Source organism: Myotis nattereri, assembly GCF_964212035.1.
Source record: "Myotis nattereri genome assembly, chromosome: 7".
Lineage (NCBI taxonomy): Eukaryota > Metazoa > Chordata > Mammalia > Chiroptera > Vespertilionidae > Myotis > Myotis nattereri.
This window is the reverse complement of record NC_138082.1, coordinates 35,348,902-35,367,803: the sequence shown is the minus strand read 5'-3', so window position 1 is coordinate 35,367,803 and position 18,902 is coordinate 35,348,902. Positions and strand designations below refer to the sequence as shown.

At 54.0% G+C, this 18,902-nt stretch overlaps 1 protein-coding gene across 1 annotated transcript; it reads left to right on the top strand.

Moving 5' to 3' along the window:
* Window positions 1-2,240: 2,240 nt before the first annotated feature.
* LOC308522564 (F-box only protein 31-like) lies at window positions 2,241-17,268 on the top strand (the record flags this gene model as incomplete). The annotated part of the gene is given in 5 exon segments (XM_081096022.1): window positions 2,241-2,465; window positions 11,182-11,327; window positions 15,768-15,883; window positions 15,886-15,910; window positions 15,912-17,268. Coding segments are annotated over 5 exon segments (1,869 nt in total).
* Window positions 17,269-18,902: the final 1,634 nt, after the last annotated feature.

The following is an 18,902-nucleotide window of genomic DNA, read 5'->3' as shown; positions in this document are numbered from 1 at the left end:
TTTCTCAGTGAGGTGTGGCTTGCATCTGTAAAATCCACCCTTTTCAGCTTTGGCAAACCTGGCTGTGTAACCACCAGTATGATGAAGATGAAAACAATTCCATCACCTTTCAAGGTTCCTAACCTCGTTTTTAAGTGAAGAAGACATGGCCATTGGTTCATCAGGAAATGAGATTTAGTTTGAAAATACTAAATATGTAAAAAGATACTCAGGGTTTCCTTCCATCGCATATACCCTGGATTTCCTCAATGTGTGGGGACAGTAGAGAGAGCATGTGTGTGCTTAATGCCAGCAACACTAATTCAACAAAATTGCCTTCGAAAGCCACCCAAGTGTTCTCCCTCCTGCCAGCGTGCACTCACGGCCCCACGGCCCTGAAACGCCCACCCAGGTTGAGCCGAGTCCCTTTCCAGAACAGCAGAGCGAGTGGGAGTTATGCTCAGTTGGAGAGGGCCAGGCGTGGGGGATGGTTAGCGTGATGGGGAGGACGGGCTGGGTGAGAGGCCGGGGGACTGGGACTGGCAGACCTGAGGGGTCCAGGCAGAGAGTGAGGGCAGAGCTGTGGAGGGGTGAGCAGGCCCGGGCTGGGCGGGGGGCGGGGTGCTGTGGTGGTGGGTGCAGGGACCAGGAAGCCTCTCAGAGGAAGGCCGGCACCAGGAGAGCCCTTTGCCACCTTGATTGTTTTGTTTTGTGTTAATGTTTGCATTGATTTTTAGAGAGAGGAGAAGAGAGTGTGAGAGAGAGGAACATCAATGTGAGAATCATTGATCACCTGCCTCCTGCACATTCCCTACTGGGGATCGATCCTGCAACCTGGGCATGTGCCCTAACCCGGGGTTGAAACGTGACCTTTGGGTGCATGGGATGATGCTCAACCAACTGAGCCACACTGGCTGGGCCGCCACCTTGTTTTATCTCCAACACACACACACACACACACACACACACACACACACACACACACGTGCTTACAGATGTGATTCTCCCTGAAAGGTGCAGCGATGGATGCCTGCAGATGGGAGTGTGACACCAGAGACACGTCACGCTGAGTCTGTGGAACCGAGCCGGGGTCAGACAAGAACTTCTTCATCCTCAGAGGAGGGCAGTACTTATAGCTAGGAGACACCACGCCTCCGGTTCAGTGATGGTGCTCAGAAGCACGCTGGGCAGGAGGCCACAAGCGAGGGCTCCCAGTCAGGCCTGCAGACCTGGCCCTTGTGCGCCCAGGAGCCCAGCCTGGAATCTATCTCGGCAGCTGCGTCTCCCAGGGGAGGCGATGCTGGCCGGGCAAACGAGGGTGTTTCCGTGTCTGCGAGGTGAGGGTCTCTTATCCCGAGAACAGCAAACGAATGTCACCACAATGCCCTCAAACTAGACAGACAAACAAGAAGTGTTCACCTAAACCCAGGGAAACTGCGATGTCTCTTTCCCATTGTCATCCAGTTTGCATTTAGTAAAATTCCTCCTTTTTACTTGGGACAAACGTACTCAGTTGTGTAACCACCACAATCGAGACAAACTCTGGGGCTTCACAGAGCGTAACTTCAGGTCGGGACAGGGCCCCACCCCCGGGGCAGGGCAGGAATGTGGTCTGATGTCTGGTGGCGCTTTGTTCGCCCGCTGGCTGCGCCTGAAGCTCAGTGACGCTGGGTAAGCGGCTCCATCTCCAGAAGGTCTGCGTTTCCTCAGCCCCGGAGGGAGTGAGTGTCGGCCCCCCACCCCCCATGGGGACAGAGGCAGGCCAGGCTGGCAGGCACAGGGCGCCATCAGCACCTGCCAGCGCCTGAGGCTCTCAGGGGCCTCACCTGTCAGCACCTGCAGGAGCCCCTTCTCCCCGAGACTCCTGTCCGTCCTGCACGGAATGAGGAGGAAAAACAGCAACAGCAGAGCGGACTCGGCCGGGGCATTGCTGTGTCCCCAGTGGGGCTCTGAGGATTTCGCCGAGGTTGACGCTGTGATTTAAGCACAGACGTGGCGAGCGTGTCTGCAGGTGAGAAAACTGACGGGGTGAACGGGCGGAGCGGGTCTGAGCCGCCTGCCTCAGGAGAGGGTGTGGTGGGGAGGCAGAAACTCAGGCGGGACTCACGAATGCAGGTGTTCCTTCATCTTCCAGGAAAGATGCCCCCACGGATAAGGTGAGAGGAACCCTTTACAGATCTCTGTACTTCAAACAACAACAACGATCCAATTTTAAAGCGGACAAAGGAGTTAAGTGGATATTTCTCCAAAGAAGATACACAATGTCCAATGTTGAGAAGTTGCGCAGCGGGCAATGCCCATCAGACCCCAGTGAGAGGCCGAGAGACGCCCTCGCAGCCGTCGGAGGGCTGTCGCACACGCAGGAACACCCGCACCCAGTGTGGTCGCGGCGGTGGAGGAACCGGGACCGGGGAGCACGCTGCGGGCTGCGCAGCCGCTGTGGGAGGCAGTACGCGGTTCCTACAGAAATCACACGTGGAGCTGCGGTACGATCCAGAGCTCACTCATGGATATGCGTGGATCGTACAGCAACTGCTGGATCGTATAACAACTCCACGTGTGATGCACCAGAAGAAATTAAACTAGGGATTTAAACAGATACGTGTACACCCAGGCGCATAGCAACCTTACTGACTGCCGCCAAGGGGCGGAGCAGCCCAAATGTCCATCCGCAGATGAATGGACAGACAAAATGTGGTCCATCCCGACCGCATATCAGTCAGCCTTTAGAAAGAAGGAAACGCTCATACACACTGCCGTGTGGGTGGACCTCGAGAACATATACAAAGCAAATACACCACTCACAAAAACACAAATCCCGTGTGATTCCATTTCTTTGAGGTCCGTCAAGTGGCCAAATTTAGAGAGAGAGAAATGAGAATGGCGGCTGCCATGGCTGGGATGAGGGGGGGGGGGGGTGTCACGGTGTTTACGGGGCTGGAAGGGACCTGGGAAGATGCAAAGTCCGGGAGGTGGTTGGCGGGTGGTTGCAGAACAGTGTGAGTGCACTTACTACCCCACCCCTGAACGGTGCACTTGAAAATGGGCAAGTGGCAGGCCTCTGTCGTGTGCATTTTATCACAATGAAAACTGTCTCATGAGCCCACAGGGAGGGGCGGGAAGGACGAGAGCATCAGACGCTCTGTGAGTGTCGCTGACTCAGTCAGGAATCGCCTTCGTTTCCCCTTTCACTTTCCTTCCTTTCCTACATGCTTCCCTGACAGCAGGAGAACGGAAATGACCTCCCGCCCACTCTGTCCTCCCCCCCCCCCCGCCAGCCCCCACCTGCTTGTATTCTCCTTGGTGGCAAAGTTATTATTAGATCCATTTTGCAGACAAGAAAATAAAAACTCTGAGAGGCAAAATGAGTCACCCACGGCCACAGCGAGGTGGGAGGGCCTGGCTTCCAGCCTGGACCAGAGCCTCCGGATGGCTGCACCCTGGGTCCTCGTGAGTCATCTCCGCTGGGAGATGTTGTTTGCAGGGGCTGGTGGGGGTGCCCAGCGGAGACATTGTGAAGTAACAGGCGGTGGGGATGTCTGGGGTGCGGCCGTGTGCACACCCACCCCCGAAAGCAGGTGTGGATGCCCCTCAGACGTCGGGGCAGCGCCTCTCTGATTGGTCCCCCAAGAGCCCGCAGGGACCTGGTGCCCAGCAGGTCAGCACAGCTGGCAGAGAGGTGGGGGACCCGCCGGTGGTCACTGCCACCCGGAGCTGTTGTCCACCCGCTCAGCCGGCCCTGGGAGCCCTGCGGAGGCCACAGGCTGGACTATGGGCTCCTGCCCAGGGCCAGGGCTGCCCTCTGCTGCGGCCACGCTGACCTGCACGCTGTGGTCTTTGCCGTCTCGTCTTAGAAACGGGCTGGGAGGGCTGTGACAAGGCCCCGTGTCTAGTGAGTTTGAATGAGCCCCACTTATAAATCTCTTTTCTTCCTCTTGCAGATACGGCAACCGCAACTCACATCTGTTTACAGTGATTTCTGTCCTCCACTCACTAATGTTTATCATTTGCAATCCTGAGAGGTTTCTGCACTAATCGACACTGTTCCTACACACACAGACGCGAGCGGTGCTGGGAGCTGTGCCCGGCGCTGGCCGCGTGGCCGGGCCTGTGTGTCCTCAGCGGTGCGCCCGGCCAGGTGGCAGGGACCTCCCGGACAGGGCCCTTCCCGCCAGGTCTCCTGTCCATCTTCAGAGGAGCTGCGTTTTCCAGCCGGGAGAGAGGGAGCCTCCTGGGTGGTCAGCAGCAGACAGCGGGGCACACTGGCTCAGGACACTGGCCCCTTCGGACCCAGGGTGGTGACAGCGTCTCCCTCCTCAGTGGGGACGGCCAGGTGCTGTCCGTCTGTGGCCGACCATCCCTTCCAGCTCCATCAGGCGGCTCCCGCCGTGTCGGCTTGGATCTTTCTGAGGAACCCTCTCGCTTCCCGTTTCTGAAGACATAGTTGGCAGAGTCGGGGAGTTTTCCTCTTCATCTTTTTTTAAGTTGCAAATGCTTTAAATTCTGCTGGCCTCTGAGCTCCCAAGGGAATCCCCCATCTCCAGCCCCCTGTGCCGTTGCCATGGCGATCTCCCCTTCCCTTTAAAGTCTGGAATGCCACATTCCACAAGATTTGCACAGAAAGTCGCTTGATCATACGCAAAGGCCCGTCTGTCAGTCCCGAACATTCTGTATCAATAAACACGCTGGGAGCCCCTCTCCCGACTGGCTGTCAGAAGTCCGCTTTGAGCCCACGCGGGAGGCGGGAGGAGTCCGGGACAATGGATGCCCCGCCCCACCCCGCGAGGCGGGAGCTGTGTCCCTATTCTGGGCCTTGGCCGGCTAGCATTTTAAACTGCTATCACGAGAACGCTAGCAGGCATTGCCGGGCAGCGGTGCAATCATACGGGTAGCTGATCCCAACACCGAGACCAAATACTGAATTTCACAGGCACCGCGGCCATGTGAACTGTTAAAGCACATGTAAATCCCCAAATCAAGAAGCAACTTTACTCACATAAAGAACTGGAGTTCAAGGAAATTAGGGTTATTTGCTGGAGGAAAATAACCTCTAGGTCATCTTTCTGACCTAACAGTTAATAATTTTTAAAGGAATATTCCCTTCTTTATGGCCACGTGTCCAAACATTTTCTGAAATAGAAGTAATTGCTCCCCAGTAGAAGATTGCTTCCTATTTTGTGTCAGATCTGAGGGCTGACAATAAACAAAAGATACAATGTTTCTTTGTACAGAGAAATTGCTTTGTCAGAACAAGAATTTCCGCAATCAAAATAAAGCATGGGAAGAGAACTGATGTTTTGTTACAATGAAACAAGATTCGTCTGTATTGAATAATGATGGGTTTTATGTTTGTTACTAAGCAGAGATTTTTTTTTTGAATTATGAATTTTTGAATTCGGTGTGTGTCAGTGAGCTGGCTGTGACACTGAGCAGGGAGGTGTTAGCAGCTGATTAAAGCAGTGAAAGGAAACGTGGAATTATACGGAAACCTGGCCTCTGTTTCTCCAGCTGGACAGGTGACAGCCCACAGACACACCTGCAGGGTTTTACAAGCGGGAACGGGGCAGGGCCTGGACACGGGCAGTCACCCTGGTAATGAATCTAGAAAGAAGTACACAAACGTACATCTCCTCAAAGCTAGAGACGACGTGCGGGGTTTAGATGTATGTTGGGGGAGGGGGAGTAGGTGACCCGAACATGCGTCCATTGCCACCAACCTGTTGGGGACAATTGCAGGATAAAATAAAGGACGACAGAGCCTGCTGCAGGGAGACAGCTCCGGGAAATTGCTCGGGGAGGGGGGAGGGGGGGACGCACACGGGCCGGAGCCTGCTTGTGCCTGGACAAAGGCCCGATCGATTCTTCTCCAACACCGAGGACTCCTGGAGTGGGGCGTGTAGGCTGCATGGGACTGAATTTGCATTCACCCCTAAACAGTGAGCGTTCATTGGAACATTACATCAAATGAGCTTTAGTAAATTCCCCCTTCTTTTTCTCGTTAGAAGATATACGTCCACGAAGGCTCAGGAGAGAACCAGTGATTCCAAGCCTGATTTATTTTATAAAGTCTTTATTGTATAATAAGGTGAGGGGGCAAATGCACTCATTTTTAAACCCTGTGGGAATGTGTTTTAGGAAGACGGTCCCCTCTGCAAGGATTGTGCCTCTGTACTGACGTGTGGACACGGGCCGAGATGTTGTATAAAAATCACACACGCTCTGGAGTAGAGGGAAAAACGGCTCTCAGTTTCAGAAAGGCTGGGAGACAGAGAATCCCATTTCCATTGCTAATTTAATGCAGGTTTTAAAATGTCTTATGACTTTAAGAAAAATTACAGATGGAAAATACTTTTGTCTTTCTCTTTTATCTAGACAAATTCAGAAAAACCCAGAGGCTTAGTGTAGATATTTTCATCCAAAAGATCACTGTGTCATGTCAGAAACACGAGTGAAAATGGGAAGATGGAATGTAAAACCATCTCCTTTTTCCTCCGACGAAACCCTTTCAGGGGGCCCTTGCACTCAGAATTCCTAACCTTTCTACCCAAATACGAAATGCAAAGAGAGCCTTCAATAACGCTAGACATTCTTTGAAAAAGCAAGATGATGAAAATGAAATTATTCCTAGGCTGGCATTGGCTTTGCCAGTATTTCCTCAGGGTTTTTAGTAGTTGCATTCAAGAGTGTTGAAGACTCAACTCCAACCAAGCTACAGCAAAAAAAAAAAATAAAGCTGGGCTATTGAAATGGCATTTTCCCCTGCAAAATGCTAACTCAATTTCGACTTTTAATTAAATGTGAAATTGTTTGGTAAGGGCTTGGCACCTTCTTAACTTTTATAAATAAGCAATTCATTTAAGCTGCAATTTAGCAAGCACAGCTTCCTAAGAGCTCAAATAAGTGAAAGCTAAAAAGTAATTTTAAAAAAGAATTCCTTTCACTACAAAATGGTCTGTATGAAGTTTATTAGAGATTAAGGAGTTTGCTACAAGAACACATTTTTTGTTTTAAAAATTAGTTTTAAAAGACTTAAGCAGAATATCGTTTTTCTGGAAACATCGGGAGTTTGTTTTTGAAAATTAAATCATGATTAACCATGGCTATAGCATAAATCAGATTCAAAACTTGAAGTCGTGAAAATAGCTTCTTCCTCCAGGAGATTCCAGCGACCACAGGACGCCCCGGATCACCAGGGAAATCTTTTCTTTATGGCACTTTCGGTTTCTAAGAGAGAATCATAGCTTCGAGGCTCATTGTTAAGGATTTTAGTTAACATTCAGCAACTTTTCCTCCACACACTTATTTGCTATCCGAGCAGACTGAGTGAACTCTAGCCCCTAATGATTTTCCTGTTAGACCCAGGACCTGGAACTGCCCGGGGCCCACAGTCCCAGGATGGAGGGACAGGGCTCTGGACTCCTGTCCAGGTGCCTGGGGCTGACCGCCCCTGCTCTGGGCTCCTGTCCGGGTGCCGGGGGCTGACTGCCCTGCTCTGGGCTCCTGTCCGGGTGCCGGGGGCTGACCGCCCTGCTCTGGGCTCCTGTCTGGGTCCCGCAGCTCCTGCACCAGTGCTCTGGCCTGTGCGTGCATTCCCAGGCTTCTGTCCTTGTTTGGACAATAGATGTTCAGTAAAACGAAAGAAAAGACACCGTTTCCCTATGGCTCTTTGAGCTTTACTGATCTGGAAGGAACTTGTTAGCCGCTCTGATGGAGAACGGTGATCTTGCTGCAGGATTTAAAAAGGAAGTGGCTAGCACGGCTCAGTGGTGGAGTTGGACCTATGAACCAGGAGGTCACGGTTCGATTCCAGGTCAGGGCACATGCCCAGGCCTTGGACTCTATCCCCAGTGCGGGGTGTGCAGGAGGCAGTCGATCAATGATTCTCATCATTGATGTCTCTGTCCTTCTCCCTTCCTCTCTGAAATATATATATATTTCTTCTTTTTCTTTTTTAAGGAAGTTGGCTAAGAACAAGGAAAGGTGAAGGAGCCGCACCAGGGCAAGGAGCACTGGACCTGGCCTCACACTGTGCGGATGGGGAGGCGGCCAGCTTGTGTGGACGCTGGCGCAGGATCAGCACTTGGAGACCAGGGTAGAGTCTACGGGCACAGAAGGAGAGGGAACTCGCATGCGCAGGCTTGTAGATGTCCCTTCCTCCACGTTTACCTTCTGGAGAGGGTGCTGGGGAGAGAAAGCAGCCGTCAGCGCCGTCTTTGCTCGCAGGAACGGCAGCATCGTGGGGAGGCTGGGCTGGACGCTGAGTCCGAGGTGAGCTTCGCAGGGGCAGGACCATCCCCACCCCGCCCTCCAGCGACACATCGTTTGGAAATTGCCCATTTGAGAACTACCTTCCTGGCAAACCAACCAGTGTTCTGTGTTTTCAGGTCAACTGACAGGACATTTCTTTTTAGTTCCGGATTCTGCTGCATCCAATTCCCAGCTTCGAACAGCACTGGGCCGCGGCAGCAGCGAGGGCCGGGAGGAGCCCAGGCAGGAAGCAGGAAGCCAGGCTGCCCGAGAGGCCTTAGCCTTGAGCGAGGGCCTCCTGGATGCCGCGCTCCGGGGGACACACCCCCTCGCTGTGACTTGGGCGCCCGTGATGGGAGCCCCTGCCAGGCTGCGGTCCAACCACGTGGCCTCCACGTGCCGTCCACGGAGGACGGCGGAGCCAAGTGCAGCCCGTCCCCGCGGGGGACTAAGATTCAGCCTGAACAGGGAGGAATCCTGACGCGGGCTCAGCAGGGATGGACCAGGACATGCTGCGGAGGGACAGTCACAGCCACCGAGGCAGAGCGTGGGAGCCAGGGGCCGGGGGAGAGCGGGAAGGACGGTTTAACGGGGACAGGGTCTCTGTCTGGGAGGGTGAAAAAGGGCTGCGGAGGATGGTGGTGATGGCTGCACAGCCCTGTGAATGGACTGACGCCACTGAGCTGTGCGCTGAAGCCGGGGGAGACGGTCCCAGCGCAGGGGGGAGGCTGGACACGGACAGCATAAGCCTGCTACCTGCATCTGCCCAGGTTCCCCCTCCCCTCCCCCTCCCCTCCCCCTCCCCTCCGCCTCCTCTCCCCCTCCTCTCCCCCTCCCCTCCCCCTCCCCTCCGCCTCCTCTCCCCCTCCTCTCCCCCTCCCCTCCCCTCTCAGGCCCCGGTCCGGGTCCCTCGCTGTTGGACCCACTGCTCTCCCCGTCTCCTGGGGTGTGAAGTGAAGCAGCATGGGACAGAGCCGGTACCAGGGCACCACTCCCGAAACTCTCAGCAGCTGTGTGATCGCAGATGAGCCTCTCTGTCTCTCTCTCTCTCTCTTTTTTCTCTCTCTCTTCCTCTCTCTCTCTTTCTCTCTCTCTCTCTTTCTCTCTCTCTTACTCTCTTTCTCTCTCTCTCTCTTCCTCTCGCTCTCTTTCTCTCTCTCTCTCTTCCTCTCTCTCTCTTTCTCTCTCTCTCTCTTTCTCTCTCTCTTTCTCTCTTTCTCTCTTTCTTTCTCTCTCTCTCTTTCTCTCTTTCTCTCTCTCTCTTTCTTTCTCTCTCTTTCTCTCTCTCTCTCTTTCTCTCTCTCTTTCTCTCTCTCTCTCTCTCTCTCTCTCTCTTTCTCTCTCTCTCTTTCTCTCTCTTTCTCTTTCTGTCACTCTCTCTCTTTCTCTCTCTCTCTCTCTCTCTTTCTCTCTTTCTCTCTCTCTTTCTCCCTCTCTTTCTCTTTCTCTTTCTGCCTCTCTCTCTCTCTCTCTCTCTCTCTCTCTCTCTCTCTCTCTCTCTCTCTCTCTCTCTCTCTCTCTCGGCTTTAATGTCGCTCATCTTTACAAAAGGGGGATCTAAACAGGATCATCCCAGACATCCTTCCCAGCTTGGACATCCTGTGATTTCAGACAGCCTGTGATGACCTGCAAGTCTAGAATTTAAAAACAAAACAAAACAAAAAAAAAAACTAACTTTTCTGCTATTTCCTTATGACAGACAACGCCCCTGATATGGCCTCTCTCGGGCTCACAGGCCACGGAAAAGAAGGTCCGCAAAGCCGCTCCGAACAAAGAACTCTTCCGTGGAGCAGCAGGTCTCCGTGAACTCGCCCTTAGAGTGCGCGTCTGCGGCATGGCCACCAGAGGGCAGTGCGAGCAGCAGGCTGCCGGCTGCTGGCGGGCGGCTCCTCCGCAGCCCTCAGGGCCTCGGGGCCTCGGGGCCTCCAGCGCTTCTCCCAGGCATGGGAGCACGGGTGCAGGCAGTGGAAGAACCGAGTCAAAAATGGAGTCGCTTGTAATCATCAAACAGTTAGAATCCACTTAATAACAAAACTAGTTATACAACGGTTTAAGGCCAGGTATTGATTACACGGCCAAGGAATCCAGGATTTACAAATCAAATGTCACGCACCCCAGGTGGTGGGTTTCAGACCTGGGAGGGGGAGGGCAGGCTGGGTGGCCACGCTCCCAGGGCGCCCAGGGTCCCAGTGCCGCCTGGAGCTCGAGGTCACCCCGGCGCTGTGCTTGACAGGCTCTGTTACCAAACTAGGAACAGGCAACCTTAGTCTGAAAGGGGATAAAAGCTAAAAAGCCCCCTCCCTTAACCTCACCTCACCTAATGGGATTCATTGAGGCCCTGAATGTAAAGTCCTTATAAATGGTGGCCTTTGCTGTCATACCCTGTATCTCAGTTTACCAACTCAGGTGTGCAATGCACAGGACTTTCTTACTCTTTGATGAAAACTGAATTTATGGTTTGAACTCCCAATCTGCTGAATTAGCAGCCAATTAATTTGGGGAGCGTGGGGCTTTCTCTCCTTTCTGCTGGATGGTGTCTAAGTGCCAGGGCCTCACCTTGTGCCAAGGTGGAGGTTGGAATGTGGTTGGTCCTTATCGTCCTTCCTCATCAGTCACCAAAAAGGAAAAGAAAGAAGGAAGGAAGGAAGGAAGGAAGGAAGGAAGGAAGGAAGGAAGGAAGGAGAGGGAGGGAGGGAGGAAGGAAGGAAGGCTCCTTCTCCAAGCCTTTCGCTCCTGTCCTCATGCTTCGGTCCAGCCAGAGGGGTGATTTGTGTCCTGAGGCCCAGCCCATACACCCCTGACTGAACGCCACAGCCACTGCCAACTGGGGAATGCGTCCTGGGTCCGGCTCACAGGTGTGACCCCTCCTTCTGGGGACACCTGCTCCCAGAGGCAAGCAGCGTGGCCCGCTTCGTCCACCTGGGCATGTAGCCTTCAGCCGGGTCTGCGCGTCAGAGCGCCCGCGAGGGGGCAGAGTTCCTCCTGCAAGGCTGTGCCACGGTGACTGGGTCAGGATTGAGTCAGGATGACGTCGTCAGCGGCTGCTACCTGCCAGGCACCACCCTGGACTTCAAGTTTGTGACGATGCTTCTATTGCCCAAGTGACTCACATGGACATTTTACTTGGGGATGATTTCAGGGGCGGCCAGTCTTCAGGCTTTAACTGCTTCCCGTCCTTGACTCTTTCCCTCCGATGACAATCGGAAAGCCTTAGAAGGACTGAGATGTCACCTGTGAGAGTAAATGTTGTTGTGCTGGCTGCATCTTTCAAATCACGCTGTGTCACGGGTCCCCTGCTGGCTGGGACGTGACGGCACAGTGCTGGGGCGAGGATCCAGGCAGAGCGGCCAGGCTCACACACAAGGGTCTCCTGGTCATCTGTCCATTAAACAAACATTTCTTAACAGCCTAAATAGGCTCCACAAAGCTGTGAAGTACTGAGGGTGTTAGAAGAATGAACTCAACGAGCTCCTTGGCCTCATTGAGTATCATGGAGAAGAAACAACACTCACTCACAAACACATGCATCAGGTGAAGGTTGCACTCCTTACGCTGGTGACAAATGCCTTTTTCTTGCTCTGTGATTTCCTGGTTAAATTCTGATCCATGAATTCAACACATATTCAGTGCCCACCGAGGGCCCGGCAGCCTTCTGGGCGCGGGGCTCAGCGACGAGGAAGGCGGGCCTCGTGGGAATGGAGCGAGCCGACATGCCATGGAAGACTGTGCCCTTCCTTCCGCCCGCAGCAAAAGCGGACCACGTCCAGGCAGGGAAGGGCAGTGGCCCCTGGGCACGGGGAAAAGTGGATGAGTGCCGCAGCGATCCACTTTACTGCTCTGAAGTTTTTCAAAAAATCTTTCTTGTTGAGAGTATTATAGGTGTCTCCCTTTCCCCCCTTTGCCCCCATTCACCTGCCCCCTCCCCCGCCCCCACTCCACCACCCTATTGTCCGTGTCCATAGGTAATGCATATAGGCATGTAAGACCTGTGTTTAATCTCTTCCTGCCCTCCCTCCCCCCTCCCTCTGAGATCCGTCAGCCTGTTCCATGTTTTCATGCCTCTCATTCTGTTTTATTAGTCAGTTTATTTTGTTCATTAGATTTCTTATTCATTTATTTTTATTTTTAGATTCAATTCTTGATAGATATGTATTTTTGCCATTTTATTATTCATATGTTGGTTTCTCCTTCTCCTTCTCCTTCTCTTCTCCTTCTTCTTCTTCCTCTTTTTAACGAATACCCTTCAATATTTCATGCCATACTGGTTTGGTGATGAAGCCCTTTAGCTTTTTCTTGTCTGTGAAGCCGTTTTTCTGACCTTCAATTCTAAATGAGAGCTTTGCTGGGTAGAGTAATCTTGGTTGCAGGTCCTTGCTATGCAGCACTTTGAATATTTATTGCCACTCCCTTCGGACCTACAAAGTTTCTGTTGAGCAAACAGTGTGGGCCACACTGATGGAAACTCAGATATGGCTGCCAGTCAGCTCTGCGACAGGGGAGATCCCAGCACAGCAGTAATGACCCCTGTGAGCACCCCAGGCTGGGGGGCGGTCACCCCCGAGTTCCTGCCCTGATGCCAGACAGTCCAGGTCTTCCCCGTAGCCCTGGTTCCTGTGCTGCTGCCTGTGCCCTGGCCCTGAAAGGGGAGCTGCCGGGTGGCCTCCACGTCCCTCAGCCACAATCCCTGTGATCTTTACGCTCAAAGTCACGGGGACTTCTCTTCCCAGTTCTGGACCCCTGGGCGGGGAGGCTGGGACCCCACCCCTCCCCCCTCCCCTTCCCCCTCCCCCTCCCATCCCCTCCCCCGCTTCCCTGCTATTTCATGTTAACTCTTCTTGCTCCAATTGAAACACAGGGTTCAGAGCATTGGGTATTTATAGAAAGAAAGTACCCTAGGCCAGAAGAACTGTCTTCTAAAAGTGGCCGCCAATCAGCTGGAAGAAAGTGAGGCAGGCCTTGCAGATATCCTTGCCGATGGCAGACTCTCCAAGATGGATATCCTGGTAGACAAGTTCAAAGTTGAGGTGGCCACAGAGGAAATGGTGGGAGCCAGAGGAGCAAACACCCAGCAAAAAGGAAGAATGATCACAAGCCCTGAAGACTTAGAGTCACTGTGGGAGGAGGGCCCCCGGGTCGGGAATGGCCTAGGAGGGGGTTCCCTGGCTGCAGGCTGCACTCTGGCAGAAAAGCTTCCTGAGGGCTCCCAGCTCGGGATGGGCACCGGGAGGCCACCATCAGGAAGCGCCGGGTCTCGGGTCCGTGGGAGAGCCGCGTGGAGCTAAGAAAGGAGCTGGAGGAGGTGGATGTCTCCTCTCCAACCTCTGACCAGGGAGGACTTCAGTCGTTTCTGCTGGACCCAGCCCACGAGGAAGACAGAGCCGACTCGAGTGAGGAAACCGATACTTCCTGTGCAGAGAGGAGCTTCTATTTCAACTATGGAGAGAAAGATTGTGAAGACCAAATCCTCCCTCCCCTGTTGGAGGAGAGAGGAGAGCGCCCGAAAGCCCCTCCTGGAGATGAGACCAGGCAGGAGCTCTCGGGAGAGCTAGCAGAGCGCTCTGAGCTGAGGGCCTCTAACCAGTGGGGCTCTCCGGCAGCTTCCGGAAGGAGCAAGGATGAAGATGGTGAAGCCCACACAGCTTCCTTGGAGGAAGGGGTGGGGCCTCCAGGGACCACGGAGGACCCAATGACCTGGAGGCCTTTGACCAACAGCTCAGTAATGGATCTTCTCCAGGGCAGAGATAGAACTATTTTTTCCCTATATATACTTACCTTTTTACTTAAAGGTCTTCTCGGGCATATCCAAACTGCCGGCATCACTACTCTTGCACGTTGGGGCCAAGTAAAATAAGGGCCACATGATCACAAGCACGATGAACCGTGAAAGTGGATCTGATCACCAAGACAGCTACTGAGTGACTAAAGGGTGGGAATGTATGGAGCATGGAGACGCTGGAAAGGGCCTGAGACATGTCCCGGATGGGACAAAGCAGGATATTGAGAATTTAATCACACTGCTCATAATGGTGTGCAATTTAAAACCTACAAATACTTCACTTCTGGAATTTTCCCTGTACTATTTGCAGATGGCAGTTGACTAGAGTAAATGAAACGGCAGGGGGTGAAACCGCAGATATGGGGGACGACTGTATTCCTTTCCACCACAGACCTGACAGGGAAGGCTTCATCATCCACATGATACAAATGAGAAAAATGAGGGTCTGGAAATACGTTATGTCTTTACCTGCTATATGCATCCCTTTCTACAATATTCATTAAGACTGTGAGACCAAACTCTAACCCTAACCCTAACCCTAACCCTAACCCTATCCTGGGAAGAACCCTAACACTAGCCCTAACCCTAACCCTAACCCTAACCCTAACCCTAACCCTAGTCTGGACAGAGGCCTAAACCTAACCCTAAACCTAACCCTAGCCATAAACCTAACCCTAACCATAAACATAACCCTAACCCAAACCCTAAACCTAACCCTAGCCATAAACCTAACCTAACCGTAAACGTAACCCTAACCCTAACCCGGGCAGAGGCCTAACCCTAACCCTAAACCTAACCCTAACCCAAACCCTAAGCCTAATCCTAGCCAAATCGGTTTGGCTCAGTGGATAGAGCATCAGCCTGCGGACTGAAAGGTCCCGGGTTTGATTCCGGTCAAGGGCATGTAACTTGGTTGCGGGCATGTCCCCAGTGGGAGGTGTGCAGGAGGCAGCTGGTCGATGTTTCTCTCTCATCGATGTTTCTAACTCTCTATCCCTCTCCCTTCCTCTCTGTAAAAAATCAATAAAATATATTTTAAAAAAAAAGCCTAACCCTAACCCTAAACCTAACCCTAACCCTAGCCCTAGCCCTAGCCCTAGCCCTAGCTCTAAACCTAACCCTAACCCTAACCCTAGCCCTAGCCCTAGCCCTAAACCTAACCCTAACCCTAACCCAAACCCAAACCCTAAGCCTAAGCCTAACCCTAAACTGAAACCTAACCCTAAACCTAGCACTAGACCTAACACTAACCCTAACCATAAACCAAACCCTAACCCTAACCCTAACACTAGCCCTAACCCTAACACTAACCCAAACCCTAACCCTAACCCTAGCAATGGCCCTAACCCTAACCCTAGCCCTAGCCCTAACCCTAACCCTAACCCTAGCCATAATAATAACCCTAACCCTACCCATAATCCTTACCCTAACCTTAACCCTAAGGTTAGGGCGGGAGTGGGGAAGGTGGGGGTGGGGTAAGAGATCAACCGAAGGACTTGTATGCATGCACATAAGCATAACCAATGGACATAGACACTGGGGGGTAGGGGAGGCTGGGGGATTAAGGGTGGGGGGGAAGGAGGCATATGTAATACTCTTTGTAATACTTTAAGCAACAAAACAATTTAAAAAGTCCTACAATTGGCTCCTCTCTGAGGGGGCGTGGCTAGGCCCTGGGGGCGTGGCTGGACTCTAGGGCGGGACTAGCCCGCTTGAAGCCAGGCGGAGGGGGCGGGGCGGCAGTTCACCCTGTGGTGGCTGTCAGCTGTGGCCGCACGGAGGCGTGCGCGTGCCTCTGCCACGTGGGCTCTTCGCGGGGATGGCGGTGTCGTCAGCGCCAGCGCCCAGCTGAGCCGGCAGCGGCCCACAGCAAGCCGCCCCGGCAGGAAAGCACGAAGAGGCGGACGGCAGCGCGGTGCTGTGCGGGGAGGGGAGGAATCGCGAGCCCCATGCCGCCCCCGCCGCCCCCGCCCTGCTCGCTGCAGGACCTGCCGGTGGAGATGCTGGTGGCGATCTTCGCCTGGGTTCCCGGCACCCACCTGCCCAGCCTGGCCCAGGCCTGCGCCAAATTCCGCCACATCCTGCACACCGACAGCATCTGGAGACGGCGCTGCCGCGAGGAGTTTGGCGTTCGTGAAAACCTGCAGAACCCGGAGATGATGGGTATGTCCTATCGAGAAGTCTATGCGAAGCTGTTCCCATACAGACACATTTTGGGACTGTGGCAGCTAGATACTGAGCACTATAGAACACTAGTGAATGTCGCGGGGGACGGCTTAGGCATTACTGGCTGGAAATACAGGCCTTCCCTTCCCACCCATGTGGGCGGCCCCATACATTTCAAGCCCACCTTCAGAATTCGCCTGATGGAGAGGAAACCAGCCAAGGTGGAGTGCATGGAAGGCCTCCTGGGCAGGCCCCACAACCGCCACATGCAGATTCGGAAGGACAGGTTCACCACCCAGTGCAAGAAGACAGACCACCGAAGGCACTTACCAGTGCGGCTCAGGGGAGAACGGGGGCGGGTGCTGGAGGACAGACAGCAGTACAAGTGGCTGACCTACCGCCGCCTCTACCTCCCGCCGAGCCACCCGGACGACCGCATCAGGCCAGGCCTCTTCCAGTACTACTACGATGCCTTCCACCTAAAGATCGCCATGCTCAGTTTCCGTGGGAAGTACGCCAGGGTCACCAAGATCACGGGAGTCTCCAAGAAGACGTTAGAGATCCACCTCATGCGCCGCGTCCAGCTGCGAGATGGCGAGATCTTCCGCAACTTCAACGAGCTCTCCCGCGTGGTCCAGGAGATTGACGAGCAGGTGATGCGGGAGCAGCAGCAGCAGCAGCAAGAAGACGGGACTGAGGAAAGCGAGGGCCATGGTTGGCAGAGCCCTGCCCAGCCCAGCGCCGGGGAGTCCGGGGCTGCAGATTCGGAGGAGCAGCCTGTCCCGTTTGTTCTGCCTGTGGGCGTGCACTCAAGTGACCAGAACTACCCCGGAACATGCAGGATGTGTTTCTATGGCGTGGACACTGTTACTGTTACCTTACCTGGCTTAGCCAACCGCGGGCGCTTCCCCGGAGTCTTCATCCTGTTCGATGAGGACCACTTTGGGTTCATCTGGCTGGAGGAGAAATACTTCTTCCTGTACAGCAGAGTCCAGAACACCTTCCAGAATGTGGAGGCTCCATCCCCGCAGGCCTTCCTGGAGATGCTCAAGAACATTCAGTCCGGACCCCCTGGGAGGAGCAGCTTGCATGCACTTTGAAGATTTGACCTTCTGACCAGTTTCTGGCAAAGAGGAATGGGGCCCAAAGATGGCTACTCAATGGCCTGCAGAACAAGGAATCGCGCAGCCCAGGTGTCTGCTGAAGCTATGAATGCACTGCTCCTCTCATTATTCAAGGGCTGTAGGGTGAGTCCTATCAGATGTGAGCTTTGCTCCATGTGGACAGCACTCCAATCAAAACAAACTTTATTAACATATATGTATATGTAAAATGAAACATTTATATAAATAAAGTATGTTCTCAGAATTATAGAAAAAAAGAAAAAGAAAAACACGCCTGGCGTTTCTGGCTAATTTGGTTTCCTGCCAAGACAAATTAGCCCAGTCCCTGCCACTTCCCTGGGGCGGCAGGCTGACCCTTTGGCCTTCTAGAAGCTGTACCCCCAGCCATTAGGCCGGAGCACGCAGAGGAAGGCTGGTCCTGTGCAGGGGTCATGGGACAGTGCCTGGTCAGTTTGATGAGTAATCCGGCTTTTGCTAAATGGGAGGAGGGGGTGGAAGGGGGGAGGGGGTGTTTCCTCCCTTTGGGCCCAGGCCCCTCAGCCCAGACCTGGCCCTCCCTCTGAAGCATGCAGGAGGAAGATGCCAGAGAGGAGGGGTCCTGGGGTAGCACAACGCCAGGAGGGCTGTTCCACAGAAAACACTGTGACGTGGAATGGGGACCCTTCCTGCCTCACTTGAGCTGAAAAAAAAAAACACCTTCTGGAGTCTTAGACAGGGACCAGAGCTGTGCGCCTCCTTCCCTCCCCCTTGCCCCGCCCAGCAAGTCCCGTGTTCCCACCTGGGGGCTTGAGAATGCAGCCCAGCTGGCTTTTTATGAGGATCTATGCGGCCCCGCCGGTGAGTCTGCGAACCCCTTGAAGAACCTCATTCTAATTTCATGGGGCGTCCTGACCAGCTTAGAGCTTCACTCTCCTAAACACTGATTGGGCACTGGCCCCAGCCCTCCAGGGCGAGGGCAACTCCGGTGGGTCTCACTGCGATGGGGGCTGAGGATCGGTCCTGCCCCCTCCCTTGCCCTGGACCACCTGTGCCCAATGACCAGAGGCCTCTCTGTGAAGGGACCCCAGAACCAGGAGCGCAGCGGCACTCCTGTCTGAAGCCCACATGGAGCCAGGACCAGCCCTGTCCCTTTGTCACCCACAGCGGCTCCTGGTCCCCAGGCTTCTCTCCACAGCCAGCGCCCCTCGTGCCTTGGACACTGCCATTTCTAAATGCCCTGCTGGGGGTCTCAGTCCACACCCACTGCAGCCAGGGTGACTTCTTCAAACCAGAGGGATCGAGTGGCACCTGCATTCACGCCCTCCAGCGGCACCCCTGCAGGCTTAGAGCACAGCTGCATTCCTTTCCTGGGCTGAGAGACCAGCTCCCCATCCCGGACCTCTGACGCCATTGGGTCTGGGTTTCCCGAGACATCCCAAACTCAGGATGTGCCCCTGTAGATTCTGCTCCACGACCTCCCCGCCTCCGTAGGAGTGCCCCCCCCCCCCCGCCCCATTCCTCCCTGTCGCACAGCCAGGTTAGTTCTTTTCTTGGCAGCACCTTGCTCTTCTCTCTCCTCTGCCCCAGCACCGGCATTCTGCCCTGATGCGCTCGGCACCATGAAGCCCTGT